Here is a 16,812-nt window from a genome sequence, read left to right as displayed (position 1 = left end):
CCCCAATTACTCCTATAAGTAACATTACTATTGTAGAACCTAAGATTGGCCTTTTCGGATTGCAAATGTCTTTTCAGACTTTTGCATTTCTCACAACAAGATGGCTCCACCCAGATCCAAGACTCATGATTCAATGGTCCTGTGGCAGACTCAGCACATGAGGACGATTTTCCACACCCCTATATTTCATCCCGAACCAATCAGCAGCACCCATTCCCTAGCTCCCTGCCCACCAAACTACTTTCAAAAAAACACTACCCAGCTAGGCGCAGTGGCTCACAACTGTAATCCCAGCACTTTGGGAGGCTGAGGTGGGCGGATCACAAAGTCAGGAGATCAAGACCATCTTGGCTAACACAGTGAAACCCCATCTCTACTAAAACAATATACAAAAAATTAGCTGGGCATGGTGGCACGTGCCTGGTCCCAGCTCCTCAGAAGGCTGAGACACGAGAAACGCTTGAACCCAGGAGGCAGAGGTTGCAGTAAGCCAAGATTGCGCCACGGCACTCCAGCCTGGGCAACAGAGCAAAACTCCATCTCAAAACAAACAAACACTACGCTCCAAATTTATGGAGAGGCTAATTTGAGTAAAACTCCAGTCTTCTATTTAGCCAGCTCTACGTGTATTACACTCTGTCTCTATTGCAATTCCCTTGTCTTGATAAATAGGCTCTATCTGGGCAGCAGGCAACAGGAACCCTCTGGTCAGTTACAGAACCTCAGTAGCTGAACCCAGGGCAGAGCAAATTAAGAAGCAAGGAGTGCCCTGTTTTGCTGCAGAGTTAATTTAAGGGTCAAGGTCCCTGCACTACCTCCTGAACAGCCCAATGAGATCATGCCTCATTGTATTTTCCTGTCTCCCCTCATAGTTACTCTCTGCCTATAAAACCTGTCCCCAGACCCCAGCTTAAGGAGACAGATTCGAGCACTGCCTCCTCTCTCCTTGCTAGTCAACCTTGCAATAAAGCTTTTTCTTTTATCAAAGGCTGGTGCCATAATATTTGCTTCTATGCACACTGGGCAGCAAGCCCACTGCTCAATGCCAATTCCAGTGACCCAGATGAGATGAGTGACATTAACAGAAGACTTTAAAACAATCATCTTTAGAAGAAAATTAGGAAAACAATGTATAAACTGAATGAGACCAACGAAGAGAAAAGAACCAACCAGAAACTCTGGAGCTAAAAAGAATAACCAAAATGAAAAATTCATGGGAGGGTTCAAAAGCAGAATTTAGCTGAAAGAAGAAATAACTTAAGAGATAAAAATCAATAACAGAAGGAAAACTAGAAGATATGTGGAAATTAGGCAACATACTCCTGAAAAATGGGGAAAGGAATCAGAAAATTCATTGAGATAGAGACAACATATCAAAACTTAGAGCATGCAGTGAAAACAGTGCTAAGAGAAAATTTAGAGCTATAAATGCATACATTAAATAAGAAGATCTCATTTCAACAGCGTAACTTTACACCTAAGGAACTTAAGAACAAACTAAACCCAAAGCTACCAGAAGGAAGGAAATACTAAAAATAAGAGTGGTGATAAATAAAACAGAAAAAAAAATAGAGGAAATCAACAAAACAAAATTTTAGTTCTTTAAAAAGATCAACAATATTGACAAACCTTTAGCTGTATTGATTAAGAAAATAAGAAAGAGTACACAAATTACTATGATCAGAAATTAAAGTGAGGACATTACTATTGATTCTACAGAAATAATTATGAGAATACAATGAAAAATGATATGCCAAAAAATTGGATCACCTAGATAAAATGAATATATTCACAGAAGCACACAATCTACCCAAACTGACAAAGAAATAGAAAACTTCAATAGACCTATAATTAGTAAGGAGACTGAATAAGTAACCAAAAGCTTCCAACAACAACCAAAAAGTCCAGGACCGCATAGCTTGACTGATGAATTCTACTGAAACATCTAAGGAAGAATTAACACCAATCCTCTCAAACTCTTCCAGAAATTTAAAGAAAAGAGAATACTTCCTAATTCATCCTTATAGCCAGCATTACCCTGATAACAAAGGCAGAAAAAGATACAAGAAAACCAGACCAATATCCTTTATGAATCACAATGAAAAAAATCCTCAATACTAGCAAACTGAATTCAGCAGCATCTTAAAAGGAATACACAACGTGACCAAGTGTGATTTACTCCCAGAATACAAGGATGGTTCAATATAATCAATGTAATACTCCAACATGAAGAATGAAGGATGTAAACTACATGATCATCTAAACTTATATAGAAAATGCATTTTACAAAATTCAACACCCTCCCATGATAAAAACCCTCAGTAACCTAGGAATAACTTGAACATAATGGAGACATATGAAAAATCCACAGGTAATACAATACTCAATACTCAGTGGTGAAAGACTGAAAGCATTTTCCTTAAGATCAGAAACAAAATAATGATGTCCACTTTCACTTATTCTAGCCAACATAATATTGGAAGTTTTAGCCAGAGTAATCAGGCAAGAAAAAGAAATAAAAGACATTCAAACTAGAAAGGAAGACGTAAAACTATCTCTGTTCACAGATGACATGATCGTAAATGCAGAAAACCCGAAAAATTGTTAGCTTGAATACATCAAAGCTGCAGGATACAAAATCAATACATGAAAATCAGTTTCATTTCTGTACACTTGCAATGAACATTGATAAGAAAATTAAGAAAACAATTCAATTTACAATAGCATCACAAAGAATAAAATAATTAGTAATATACTTAACCAAGGATGTGAAAGATTATCCACTGAAAACTACAAAACAATGCTAAAAGAAGTTAAAGAAAACATAAGTAAGTAGAAAGACATCGCATGTTCATGGATTGGAACTCTAAATATTGTGAAGATGACAACACTACCCAAAATGATCTACAGATTCAATATAATCGGCATCCCAACAGTATTTTTTGTGGGGAAAAAAAATCCTAAAATTCATTTGGAATCTCAAGGGACACCAAACAGCTATGCAATCTTCAAAAAGAAAAAGTTGGAAGACTCACACTTCCTGATTTCAAAACTTACTACAAAGCTACATTAATCAAAATAACATGGTTCTGGATTAGAAGAGATTTACAAATCAATAGAATGTTTTTGCAAATTGATTTTCAACACGAGTGCCAAGACCATTCAATGGTCTTGAAAAGACTAGTCTTTTCAACAGCAAATACTGGAAAACTGGGTATCAACATGCAAAAAGGATCTTTATACCATATACAAAACTTAATACAAAATGGATCAAAGACCAAGCAAAAGCTAAATCAATGAGACCCTTAGAAGAAAACAAGAGAAAATTTATGAAACATTGGATTTAACAATGTCTTCTAGAATATACACCAAAAGCAATCAACCAGAGAAAAAACAAATAAACTGGACTTCATCAAAATTAAAAACTTTTCAATCAAAGGACACTATTAAGAGAGTGAAAAGACGACCCACAAAGTGTGAGAAAACATCTGCAAATAATATATCTGATAAGGAATTAATATCCAGAACATACAAAGGAATTCCTACAACAGGGAAATCCAACTCAACAATGGACAAAGGATTTGAATAGATACTTCTCCAAAGAAATACACATGGCCAATAAGCATCTATAAAGATGCTCATCAAAAGCACAAACAACCAAAACCAAAACAGAAAATAAATAATGGCCAAGAACATGGAGAAACTGGAACCCCTGTGCATTGGTGGTGGGAATAGCACTGGCGGTTGGAATGTAAAATACTATAGCCACTACAGAAAAGTTTTGTGTCTCCTCAAAAAGTTAAGTAGAATTACCATGTGATCTAGCAATTCCACTCTTAGTTAATACCCAAAATAATTGAAAACAGGGACTTAAAAAGATACTTCTAAACCAATATTCATAGCAGCATTATTCACAGTTGATAAAGGTGGAAACAACCCAAATGTCCAACAGTTAAATGGATAAACAGAATGTGCTATACACATACAGTGTAATAATATTCAGCCTTAAAAATAATAAAATTCTTACACATACTACAACATAGAGGAATCCAGAAAGCATTATGCTAAGTGAAATAAGCTAGACACGAAAGATAAACATGTTATGATTCCACTTACATGATTGTATCTACAACTGGCAAATTTATAGAGACAGTCAAGAATAAGAGGGGACAGGTGAGAAGGAAGACTGTATAGTGTAGATATTGTTTAATGGGTACAAAGTTTACAAAGTTTCTTTCATTTCATTTTAAGAGAGGAGGTCTACTCTGTTGCCCAGGCTGGAGTACAGTAGTGCAAATCACAGCTCATCGCAGCCTCAAACTCCTGGGTTCAAGCAATCCTCCTACTTCAGCCTCCTGAATAGGTGGGACAACAAGTGCACACCACCAGTTTTTTTTGAATGTTCATTTTAGAGATGAAGTCTCACTATGTTGCCAAGGCTGGTCTCAAACTTCTAGCCTCAAGCTATCCTCCTGCTTCAGCCTCCTGAGTAGCTGGGATTACAGGAGCAAGCCACTGTACCCAGCTCAAAGTTTCTATCTGGGAATATGAAAAAATTGTGAAAATGGATACTGGTGATTGTCGCACAGCACTGTGAATGTACTCAATGTCACTAAACTGAACATTTAAAAATAGTAAAAATGGCAAATTTTATGTTATGTATATTTTACCACAATTAAAAAGCTTAAATTTACAAGAGTAGATTGGGAAACAAGAGAACTCAAGAAAAGGGGCTGGGCACAGTGGCTCACACTTGTAATACCAGCACTTTGAATGGCCAATTGCTTGAGCCCAGGAGTTCGAGACTAGCCTGTGCAAAACGGTAAAACCCCACCTCTACAAAAAAAAAAAAAAAAAAAAATTAGCTGGGCATGGTTGTGTGCACCTGTAGTCCCAACTACTCAGGAGGCTGAGGTAGGAGAATTGATTGAGCCCAGGAGGTCAAGGTTCCAGTGAGCCATGATTGCACCATTGCACTCCAGCCTGGGCAACAGCAAGACCCTATCTAAAAAAAAAAACAAAACAAAAAAACAGAAAGAAAAGCAAGTAAAGATTAATCAAGAAAGAACAGATGTATTCGGTTATTGAAGGAAACAGAGAAAATTAAATGAGGAACTGGTATGATAAGTGAACACAGAAAAGCTATGAAAGAAGAACAGATATATCTGTAGGAGGAAAAAATGGCAAGTGAATTAACTCTGGAGAAGCAAAAACGATATTAAGGGGTGGAAACTGCATACCCTCTAAATTATTGTATGAACTGTTGCCAATTTATTCTCATTGTATTGAAGTTTCTGTAGCTCTCCTGCTCAAAAATCTTCATAGGTTTTCATTGCCCTGGCACGATATTTTCTTACTTATTTCATCGGCAATCCTCAACCTGGTTCCAAATCAAAGGCTTAGATAAATCAATAAGCTATACTTAAATTCTTGTTTTAAACATGTTGATGAAAATTCAGTAACTAAATATTTCAGAAAAGACAAAAACATTATGAAATACAATTTCTCTGTCAACTTAAAAATAAACTAAATGAATACATCTGAAAGAAGACATTAAGAAGACTCTCTCCTATGCAAAAATTATTGGGGGTGGGGGGGAGGGGGGAGCAAGAAAGGAAAAGTTGTCGTCTCTGGCTACCACCAATCTGTAACCCATGTCAAAATATCTGTTCACGCTGACCAAAATGTATTTAAGGAAAATCCTTATTTACTAACATAATTCATTTAATATGTTAAAAAGAAAACTAGTAGACTATGTGATGAAGTTACAGACTTAGGAAATATAAAGAAAGAATTTTCCATCTTGTGTCAACACAAAGTCATGTTTATATATATCAAAAAATGAAAGATTTGGGGGTTTTGTTTTTACAATATTTTTAAAAACAAGCTTCCTTGGGAGCCTGAGGCAGGTGGATCACCTGAGGTCGAGACCAGCCTGGCCAACGTCGTGAAACCCATCCCTACTAAAATATAAAAAATTAGCTGGGCGTGATGGCAGGCGCCTGTAACCCCAGCGACTCGGGAGGCTGAGGCAGGAGAACTGCTTGAACCCAGGAGGCAGAGGTTGCAGTGAGACAAGGTCAAGTGCCATGGCACTCCAGCCTGGGCAACAAGAGCGAAACTCCGTCTCAAAAAAAAAAAAAAAAAAAAAGCTTAATATAAGGACAATTTACATAATATTTAATGGTACACACTGCAATACACAATGAAATTGATGTGTTGTCAAAATAATCTTAGAAAAGTACAGTTGACCGGGCTGGGCGCGGTGGCTAACGCCTGTAATCCCAGCACTTTGGGAGGCCGAGGTGGGCAGATCACGAGGTCAGGAGATAGAGATCATCCTGGCTAACACGGTGAAACCCCGTCTCTACTAAAAATACAAAAAATTAGCCGGGCATGGTGGCGGGCACCTGTAGTCCTAGCTACTCGGGAGGCTGAGGCAGGAGTATGGCATGAACCTGGGAGGCGGAGCTTGCAGTGAGCCAAGATGGCACCACTGCACTCCAGCCTGGGCGACAGAGAGAGACTTCGTCTCAAAAAAAAAAAAAAAGAAAGTACAGTTGACCCTTGAACAACACAGGTTTGAACAGCACAGGTCCACTTATACATTGATTCTTTAAATAAATATATTGGAACATTTTTTAGAGACTTGCAACAATTTGAAAAAAAACTGGCAGACAAACCACATAGTCTAGAAATATGAAAATTAAGAAAAAGTATGTCATGAATGCTTAAAATACATGTAGACACTAGTCTATTTCATCATTTACTACCATAAAATATACCCAAATCTATTACAAAAATGAAAATTTATCAAAACTTATGCACACACTTATAGATCATACATGGCGCCGTTCAGTCAAGAGAAAGGTAAACAAAGGTAAAGAGGCAGTACTAAATCACAACTGCACAAAATTAACCACAGTACATACTGTACTACTGTAATATTTCTTAGCCACCTTCTATTGCTATTGCGGTGACCTCAAGTATTTCAAGTATCCACTTAAAATGCTGTGTGAGGCTGAACACCTCTGCATAGTCTGTCTCTCCAATAAATTGCATATCACAGTAAAAAAGTGGATCTCTTGCAGTTGTCACATATTTTTTATCATGTTTAGTGCAATACCATAAACCTGAATAACATCACAGACCCACACAAAGTGCCATTAATAATGCTGGAAGTACTCCCAAGAAGCAGAGAAAAGTCATGACGTTAAAAGAAAAAGCTGAAGTGCTTGATATTTAGGTCTGCAGCTGCAATCCCTCACCATTTAAGATACATGAATCCAGCCTAAGAGTCATTATTAAAAAAAGGAAAGAAAATTTGCATCACTACAGCTATGCCCACAGGTCCGAAAACCTTGCAGTTTTTGCAAAATATCTTTTAATCTCATACTGATAATCTCATACTGAAAATGCAGCTTTTATGTGAGCGCAGGATTGCTAGAAGAATGAGCATACCTATAGACTAATAGGACCTGAGAAAAAGCAAAGTCATTATATGACAACTTAAAGCATTAAGGAAGATGAGGATCTAAAGCTGAAGAATTTAATGCCAGCAAAGGATGGTTTGATATGTGTTATAAAGAAGTCTGTCTTAAAATATGTCACACCCTGAGTACGGTGGCTCACACCTGTAATCCCAGCACTTTGGGAGGCAGAGGAGGGTGGATCACTTGAGGCCAGGAGTTCCAGACCAGCCTGGCCAACGTGGCGAAACCCCATCTCTACTAAAAATACAAAATTTAGCTGGGCGGGGGTACATGCCTATAACCCCAGCTAACTGGGTAGCTGAGGTACAAGAATCACTTGAACCTGGGAAGCGAAGGTTGCAGTGAGCTAAGATCATGCCACTGTACCCCAGCCTGGGCGACAGAGGGATACTCTGCCTTTAAAAAACAAAACAAAAAAAAAAGTCGCAATAATAGTAGAAAAAGCTACTGTTGACCAAGAGGCAGAAGGCAAATTCCCAGATGCCATTAAGAAAATCACAGGGGAGGCCAGGCGCGGTGGCTCAGGCCTGTAATCTCAGCACTTTGGGAGGCCGAGGTAGGCAGATCACGAGGTCAGGAGATCAAGACCATCCTGGCTAACACGGTGAAACCCTGTCTCTACTAAAAAATACAAAAAATTAGCCAGGTGTGGTGGCGGGCGCCTGGAGTCCCAGCTAGTCGGGAGGCTGAGGCAGGAGAATGGCATGAACCCGGGAGGCAGAGCTTGCAGTGAGCCGAGATCGGGCCACTGCACTCCAGCCTGGGTGACAGAAGCAAGACTCCGTCTTAAAAAAAAAAAAAAAAAATCGAAGAGAAAGAATATCTACTTGAACAGGCTTTTTAACGCAGACAAAAGTGCTCTGTTCTGAAGGGGGGGAAATGCCACAAAAGACATTCATTAGTAAGGAAGAGATGCAAGCACCAGGATTTAAAACAGGAAGGGACAGGCTGTTTTACGCAAATACAGTCAGGTTTATGATCAAAGTTGCCCTCATTTATAAGGCTGCTAACCTCCAAACCTTGAAGGAAAAAGATAAACACCAGCTGCCAGTCTTTTGGTTGTACAAGAAAGGCCTAGATAATGAGACACTGTGCTCCTGATCAGGAAGCACCTTGCCAGTAAGGGACTGCCTTTTAAAGTTATTTTGAGGTTGTACAATGCCCCTGGCCACCCAGAACCCCATGAGTTCAACACCACAAATATCAAAGTGGTCTACTTGCCCCCAAACACAGTATCTATAATTCAGCTTCTATATCAGGGGGTCATAAGGACCTTTAAGCAGCACTACACACAGTATTCTATGGAAAAGACTGTGAATGCTATGAAAGAGAACCCTGATAGAACATCATGAAAGTTTGGAAGAATTACACCACTGAAAATTCCACTGCTGTTATAGAAAAAGCCATGAAAACCATCAAGCCCAAAACAATATTCATGCTGGAGAAAACTTTGTCCAGATGTTGCAGATGGCTTCACAGAATTTATGACACAGTCAATCAAGGAAATCATGAAAGAGACTGGGAATATGGCAAAAAGGGTAGGGGGTGAAGGGTTTCAAGATGCAGATCCTGGAGAAATTCAAGAGCTAACAAACACCAGGTCACCAGAGGAATGAACAGAAGAAAACTTGATGGAGATGAGTGCTTCCAAACCAGTGCCAGACAATGAGAAAGAAGACATACTAGATGCAGTGCCAGAAAACAAACTGACATTAGACAATCTGGCAGAAGGGTTCCTATTATTCAAGACTGTTTTTGATTTATGACATAGAACCTTCTATGACATAGGCACTGAAACTAAGCACTGGAAAAAAGATTAAAGCATTGGTACCATACATTTTTAGAGAAATGAAAAAGCAAAAAAGTCAGACAGAAATTACAATGTATTTCTGTGAAGCTGCATCACGCATGCCTGCCTCCCCCTCTACCTTCCCTCTACCTTTTCTGCCTTTGCCACCCCTGAGACAGCAGGACCAACCAGCCCCCCATCCTCCTAAGCCTATTCAATGTGAAGACAATGAAGATGAAGACTTTTGTGATGACCCACTTCCACTTAATAAACAGTAAGTAGATTTTCTCTTATGATCTTAATAGCACTTTTTCTCTAGCTTCCTTTATTATAGTATGTAATACAGATAAACATGTATAAAAATATGAAATATAAAGTCTTTCTAAATGACCAAATTTTTTTTTAATTTCCAACTTTCATTTAAGTTCAGGGGTGCATGTGCAGGACACACAGGTTTGTTAGACAGATAAACGTGTGCCGTAGTGGCCAGCTACACAGATCAACCCATCACCTAAGTATTGAGCCCAGCATCCATTAGCTATTCTTCCTGATGCTCTCACTCCTCCCATCCTTACCTTCTGACAGGCCCAGTGTGTTACTCCCCACAATGTGTCCATGTGTTCTCATCATTCTGCTCCCACATAAAAGTGAGAACATGTGGTATTTGGTTTTCTGTTACTGCGTTAGAGTTTGTCGAGCATAATGGCTTCCAGCTCCATCCGGGTCCCTGCAAAGGACATGATGTTGTTCCTTTTTATGGCTGCATAGTATTGCATGGTGTATATGTACCACATTTTCTTTATCCAGTCTATCATTGGTGGGCATTTAGGTTGAGTCTATGTCTTTGCCATTGTGAACAGTGCTGTAATGAACATACGCCTTCTTTTATTATCTTTATAATAGAATGATTTATATTCATTTGGGTGTATACACCCAGTAACAGGATTGCTGGGTCAAACAGTATTTTTACCTCTATGTTGTTAAGGCATTGTCATACTGTCTTCCACAATGGTTGAGCTAATTTACATTCCCACCAACAGTGTATCAGTGTTCCTCTATAACCTTGCCAGCATCTGTTGTTCTTTGACTTTTTAATGATAGCCATTCAGACTGGTGTGAGTTGGTATCACATTGTGGTTTTGATTTGCATTTGCATCATTACTCATTAATGATGAGTAATGTTGAGCTTTTTGTCATATGTTTGTTGGCCACATGTATGTCTTCTTTTGAGAAGTGCCTGTTCATGTCCTTTGTCTATTTTTAATGGGGTTGTTTGGTTTTTTCTTGTAAATTTAAGTTCCTTATAGATGCTGGATATAAGACCTTTGTCAGATGGATAGATTATAAAAATTTTCTCCCATTCTGTAGGTTCTCTGTTCATGCTGAGAGTTTCTTTTGCTGTGCAGAAACTCTAGTGTAATTAAATCCCATTTGTCAATTTTTGCTTTTGTTGCAATTGTTTTTGGCATCTTCACATGAAATCTTTGCCCATGCCTAGATCCTGAATGGTACTGCGTATGTTGTCTTCCAGGATTTTTAGTTTGGGGTTTTACATTAAAATCTTTAATCCATCTTGAGTTAATCTGTGTATAAGGTGTAAGGAAGGGGTCCAGTTTCAATTTTCTGCATATGACTAGGCAGTTTTCCCAGCACCATTTATTAAATAGAGAATCCTTTCTCCATTGCTTGTTTTTGCCAGGTTTGTCGGAGATCACATGGTTGTAGGTGTGCAGACTTATTTCTGGGTTTTCTATTCTGTTCCACTGGTCTATGTCTGTTCTTGTACCAGTCCCATGCCATTTTGGTTACTCTGGCCTTGTAGTATAGTTTGAAGTCAGGTAGCGTGATGCCTCTAGCTTTGTTCTTTTTGCTTAGGACTGTCTTGGCTATTTGGGCTCTTTTTTGGTTCCATATGGATTTTAAAGTAGTTTTTTCTAATTCTGTGAAGAATGTTGACAGTAGTTTAATAGGAATAGTACTGAATCTATACCCTGCTTTGGGCAGTATGACCATTTTTGTAATATTGATTCTTCCTATCTATGAGCACGGAATGTTTCTCTGTTTGTGTCCTCTCTGATTTCCTTGAGCAGTGGTTTGTAGGTCTCCTTGAAGAGGTCCTTCACTTCCCTTGTTAGCCACATTCCTAAGTATTTTATTCTTTTTGTGGCAACTGTGAATGAGAGCTCATTTGTGACTTGCCTCCCGGCCTGCCTGTTTTTGGTGTATAGCAATGCTAGAGATTTTTACGCATTTATTTTGTATCCTGAGACTTTGCTGAAGTTGCTTATCAACTTGAAAAGCTACTGGGCTGAGATGATGGGGTTTTCTACGTGTAGGATCATGTCATCTACAAACAAAAATAGTTTGACTTCCTCTCTTTCTAGCTGAATACCCTTTACCTCATTCTCTTGCCTGATTACCCTGGCCAGAACTCCCAACACTATCTTGAATAGGAGTGGTGAGAGAGGCCATCCTTGTCTTGTGTTGGTTTTCAAGGGGAATGCTTCCAGCTTTTGCCCATTCAGTATGGTATTATCATAGATGGCTCTTTAAATGACCAATTTTTAAAAATATTTTATACTTGAGTATAAGATAATTTTATAATTTTCACCTAACTCATCCTCATTATTATTTTATTTTTCCCCTATTGCTGTTCTGTATAAACATTAAAAGTAATTACTCAAAAAGACAATCTAAACTTATAGCCATAGCTGCTTTCCCTGATACTAACCAGTCAGAGAAAATTAGCATAAGCCTGGCAGAGTCTCTGCCAACACTACTCCATCCAAAAAGTGTAACAATAACATTGCTTCTCTAGGTGGTATTCTAGTGGAGCCTTAACACAGTAGTAGGAAAGGAGATTAACAGAAGGCATAACAATTAAACCCAAGAACTAGAACTCTTGTCTCAACAAAGAAGTAATGCCATCTTTCTATCATATCTACCCATCCACCCATTTATATATCTACCTTTGTCTTTCTACCATATCCTGGGCCTATTGTTTGGTAATTCTATGTATTTTATATGGGAGCTATAAATACATGCACGCGCATGCACAAACACACACGTATATGCCTCCTTTGTAGACTGTTAACCACTGGGACATTCTCATTTAATATACATGTTAAGAGGGAGGAAGAGACAGAGAAGAGGAGAGAAGGAAGGGGCAAATTGAAAATGATAGTCAAAAATTTTAAAAAAAGGACTCTTTGGTCACCTGTGGAGGATTTTAGGGAATGAACTCAATCTGAAAATCAGTAAATAAGGGAAATATGGCATTTATTCTGCTTTCCTTTATAAACTGTACTGCATAATAAAAGACTTAATAACAGAAAGTTCCTCTTTATAGAAGTCTGACTAATAAATAAGGAATGATAAAATTCACATAACACTATTTTGCAACCCCTAATAACGTAATGGATCTAAGCAATAATCACGAATGGCTGCTAAAACCATTAGGTAAAAGGTTGTCAGAAAACTTTACACCAGACAGTTTAGTGACAATATTCAGCTGACAATACATGAACCCAGGGATCAATCTTATCACTACTGAGGGAGACAATGACGCATTATGTGCCCTGTGATATGATGCAAAAAGATGCACAATAATCTATAAAGCATTCTTTCAAAAAAATTTAAACCCAACTCTGAACAAACCTCTGGATTTAACTACCAACTCATAAGAAATAAAGGGGACAGAGGAACATGTTCAATGATACCACAGAGATGCAGTAAGCAAAATTCAAAATATAAAAAATTCTGCAGGACAGCCTAGTGTATTCAACAAATAAATTATAAGGGAAGAAGGAAAAAAGGACAGAGAAAGGTAACTATAGATTAAAAGTGACTTAAGGAACAAATCAATTAAATGCAATATATGGACCTTGATTAGATCTTGATTCAAGCAAATCAATTGTAAAAGAAAAAATCCTTTATGAGACAATGGGAAAAACATGAATACTAAATGGATATTTAATTATATCAAAAATTAAATTTTAAGTTAAATTTTAAATGTGAGAGGTAATAATAGTATTTTAGTAAAACAACAAAAATATGCCATCTTTTAGAGATACATACATATGCATATACACAGATACTCATTTATAGATAAAATTTATATGACATATGTGATTTCATTCAAAATAGTCTGGGGGGAAGGTATAGGGAGCACTGGTATAGATGAAATAAAATTGGCCATGTAATATCTGTTGAAACTGGGTAATGGATGCATTGCTACAGTCAGGCATTGCTTAACAATGGAATACGTTCTGAGAAAGGCGTTGTTAGGTGATTTCATTGCTGTGCAAACATTGTAAGGTATACTACAAAAATCTAGATGGTATACAGTCTATACACACCTAGATTATATGGTACAGCCAGTTGCTCCTAGGCTAAAACCCATACAGCATGTTACTGTACAGAATACTGTAGGCAACTATAACACAATGGTAAGTCATTGTGTATTTAAACTTACGTAAACACAGAAAAGGCATAGTAAAAATACAGTATTATAATCTTATGGGACCACCATCATATATGCAGGATGTCAATGACCAAAACATCATTTTGTGCCACATGACTGTATTCTAGCTTTACATATATTTATAAATGCTCATTAAAGTTTGGAAAAAGAGGCAGGTGCAGTGGCTCACGTCTGTAATCCCAGCACCTTAGGAGGCCAACATGGGCAGATCACTTGAGGTCAGGAGTTCAAGACCAGCCTGGCCAACACAGTGAAAGCCCATCTCCACAAAAAATACAAAAATTAGTCAGGCGTGGTGGCACGCATCTATAATCCCAGCTACTCAGGAGCTCAGCAGGAGAATCGCTTGAAGCCAGGAGGTGGAGGTTGTAGTGAGCCCACATCGCGCCACTGCACTCCAGCCCGGGGGACAAAGTAAGTGAGACTCAGTCTCAAAAAAAAAAAAGTTTGGAGAAAGAATTGTCCCTTGTAGATTATTAACTCTTGAGGCATTCTTATTTAACTTAACGATTAAGCCCCACCAACCCATAAGGCACCATTCCAGGTGCTAGAGACAGTACAATAGGAGAGACAAGAATTTTAAAATCCCCACAACATAGCAACTGACAAATGATATTGAATTATTACATAATTGGTAACACAGAGGAAGAATTAGAAATATATAAGTCTAGAAATTAGCTAACAACAGTTAACAAATATGAACATAAACAGCAAGCAAATTATGTATTTAATGGGTTTTTCTGGATGGGGTTTTTGTTTTTTGGGTTTTTTTATTTTTATTTTTTGGTAATCATCTCCCATTCTTTCCTCTTCCAATCCATGGCTTTCCAATATTACCAAAGGGGTAAGTCAAAATAAAACTTGCTTCCCCCTTTCCATATAAACACTGATTTTGTGTTCCTTGGCAATGTTTTGTTTCCTTTTGTTTCAAGAAGGCTTAAAATCCAAATTGTTACAAATATATTTGGCTGCTCCTCTCTTTTTTATTTAACTTTCTACTGTATTATAATAACAAGAAGCATTTGGTTAAAGTAAAATAAATCTGAACAAAGCAAGAAAAAAATTAAAAGCAATAGCTCAAGAACTATTCAAGTACTCAGGAATATTTAGGCAAAAATGGTCCTCTATAAAAACATAAGTAATGATAAGATATTAAATTTAAAACTGATATACTGTTCTAACCCGATAAATATTGATCATTTCCTATAATTAGAAACTAAGTGACAAGGAATTATAGACTTCTTTTAATACTTAGTTTAAAATCCCATATTTAATAAATATCAATACTTATACATGTATAAGCAATGACTTAAAACGTTTCAAATATAACTATATGTATAGTTTTCCTTTATTATTTTTTGTAAATTTATATTTTTAAAGGATTTTTAAACTGTTAAAACACTAAAACTCTCTTGACTAATATTTTTTAATAACTGAGCACTGAATAGGTAACACAAGAAAAAGTCATATGAAAAATGTGTATTGTATATAAATATTTACAAATATTACTTGTAAAATGAGCCATTCCACTTCATGAAAAAGGAAGAGGCCAGTCACCAGAGTCTGGGTCACAACAGAGAGAAGCAAGTAACATTTCAGGAAAAATAGAAATATAATTTTGATCACATCACCTTGTTCCCCATGGAGGACTTTCAAGTTTAAAACAGCATAAGGGGGAAAATAAGAAACACACAGAGCAGTTGTAAACCACTTATAAAGCTCATATTGGGAGGCAGGATTAAACATGCAGTATCTTGTTAGAGGATAACTATGTTAGGTGTTATTCTATTCAATGTATTCTTTTCTAATTTGGGGAACATTTACTACAGGTTGAGTAGTCCTAATGCAAAAATTCAAAATCCCAAATGCTCCAAAATCTGAAACTTTTTGAGCACCAACATAATGCTCAAAGGAAATGCTCACTGGAACATTTTGGATTTTGGATTAGGAATGCTGAACCAGCAAGTATAATCCAAACAATCCAAAACCCCAAACACTTCTGGTCCTATGCATTTTGGATAAGGGATACTCGACCTGTAGCCATTTAAAAAAAAGAAGAAGATAGTGCTGCTGCTGAAATATTCAATACCAGTTGCTTATAAACAAAAAAAGAAATTACTGAGACTCAAACATGAAGAGGCACATAGCCTTAGGTAAGACAGGGGACCAGAATTCTGTTCTCCTGATTTCTAGCCCTGTATTCTTTTCATTACACAGCACTGTCCTCTCTTTCAATGATGTCTTAACCAGACCTTTTTTTTTTTAACCTTTGTACAAGATTTTATTAAAGGTCTTTACAGAGCAACAACCAGACTCCAGAATACAGCTGCCAAGGAGACCCTGTTACACTGTGGGGACTGGCTAGGGCAATGCAGGTGGCTCTGGCTTCCCACCCTTCTGTTCTGAGATGGGGTGGTGGGCAGCAAATCATCTTTGGGTTCCATGATGCTCACGTGATCAGGCAGGGGCTTCTTAAGGCCAATCTTATCAGTTTGGAATCAGACCATTCTTAAAACAACTTGCATTTACAGAAGACACTGGGCAGACAGGTCAGATGTGCACATCCCAATCAGCTTGTCCAATGACCCCATTAGAACGTGGGGTAGAGCTGCTACCCTGCTTGCCCAAGGTCACACGTTTCCAGGCTATGTAAGGTCTAAAAGAACCCACAGCTTTTCACTGCTAATCCCACATGCTTTGCCTTTCTAGAAAAACAAAGTTGTGTCTAAAACCCAAATCCTCAGGTCAATGTGTTCTCTTCACAGACACCAAGGCCTAATCTTTCCCTTCAGATTTTATCCATAGGAATTCCATGCTAGTCTTTATTCTGGGCCCATAGTACCCGGTGTAGTTCCATCGATCTAAGACCACAACCTTTGAAATTAGCATGTTTCAAGTCCATTTCATAAAGTCTTTCTCAACTGTTATGTACCTTAAGAAGCACCGTTTGTCTAAACTTCACATCCAGATCATTAATACCAACGAGTGTTAATTCAAAGACAAGCATATTAAACATCCATTAAATCTATTATGTTGTTTTTAGAAAC

At 37.6% G+C, this 16,812-nt stretch overlaps 2 protein-coding genes across 12 annotated transcripts in view; one reads left to right on the top strand and one right to left on the bottom strand.

Annotated features, from left to right (window-relative positions):
• Positions 1-16,812, bottom strand: part of MACROD2 (mono-ADP ribosylhydrolase 2) — a 2,047,165-nt gene that overhangs the window by 2,022,813 nt on the left and 7,540 nt on the right. The gene's annotated exons all lie outside the window — the stretch shown is intronic.
• The window catches only part of SEL1L2 (SEL1L2 adaptor subunit of ERAD E3 ubiquitin ligase), a 166,212-nt gene continuing 158,674 nt past the window's right edge, over positions 9,275-16,812 (top strand). The window contains exon 1 of one of the 3 annotated variants that reach the window (XM_054674852.1): positions 9,275-9,556. In XM_054674852.1, the coding sequence (XP_054530827.1) occupies positions 9,511-9,556 (46 nt within the window). In that variant the 5' untranslated portion in view covers positions 9,275-9,510. The remainder of the gene's footprint in view (positions 9,557-16,812) is intronic. The other 2 variants (XM_054674851.1, XM_063803005.1) reach the window with 2 other exon arrangements.

This window comes from Pan troglodytes, chromosome 21 (genome assembly GCF_028858775.2).
Source record: "Pan troglodytes isolate AG18354 chromosome 21, NHGRI_mPanTro3-v2.0_pri, whole genome shotgun sequence".
Classification (NCBI taxonomy): Eukaryota; Metazoa; Chordata; class Mammalia; order Primates; family Hominidae; genus Pan; species Pan troglodytes.
Note: the sequence above shows the minus strand (reverse complement) of the source record. Positions and strands in the feature narration are given on the sequence as shown.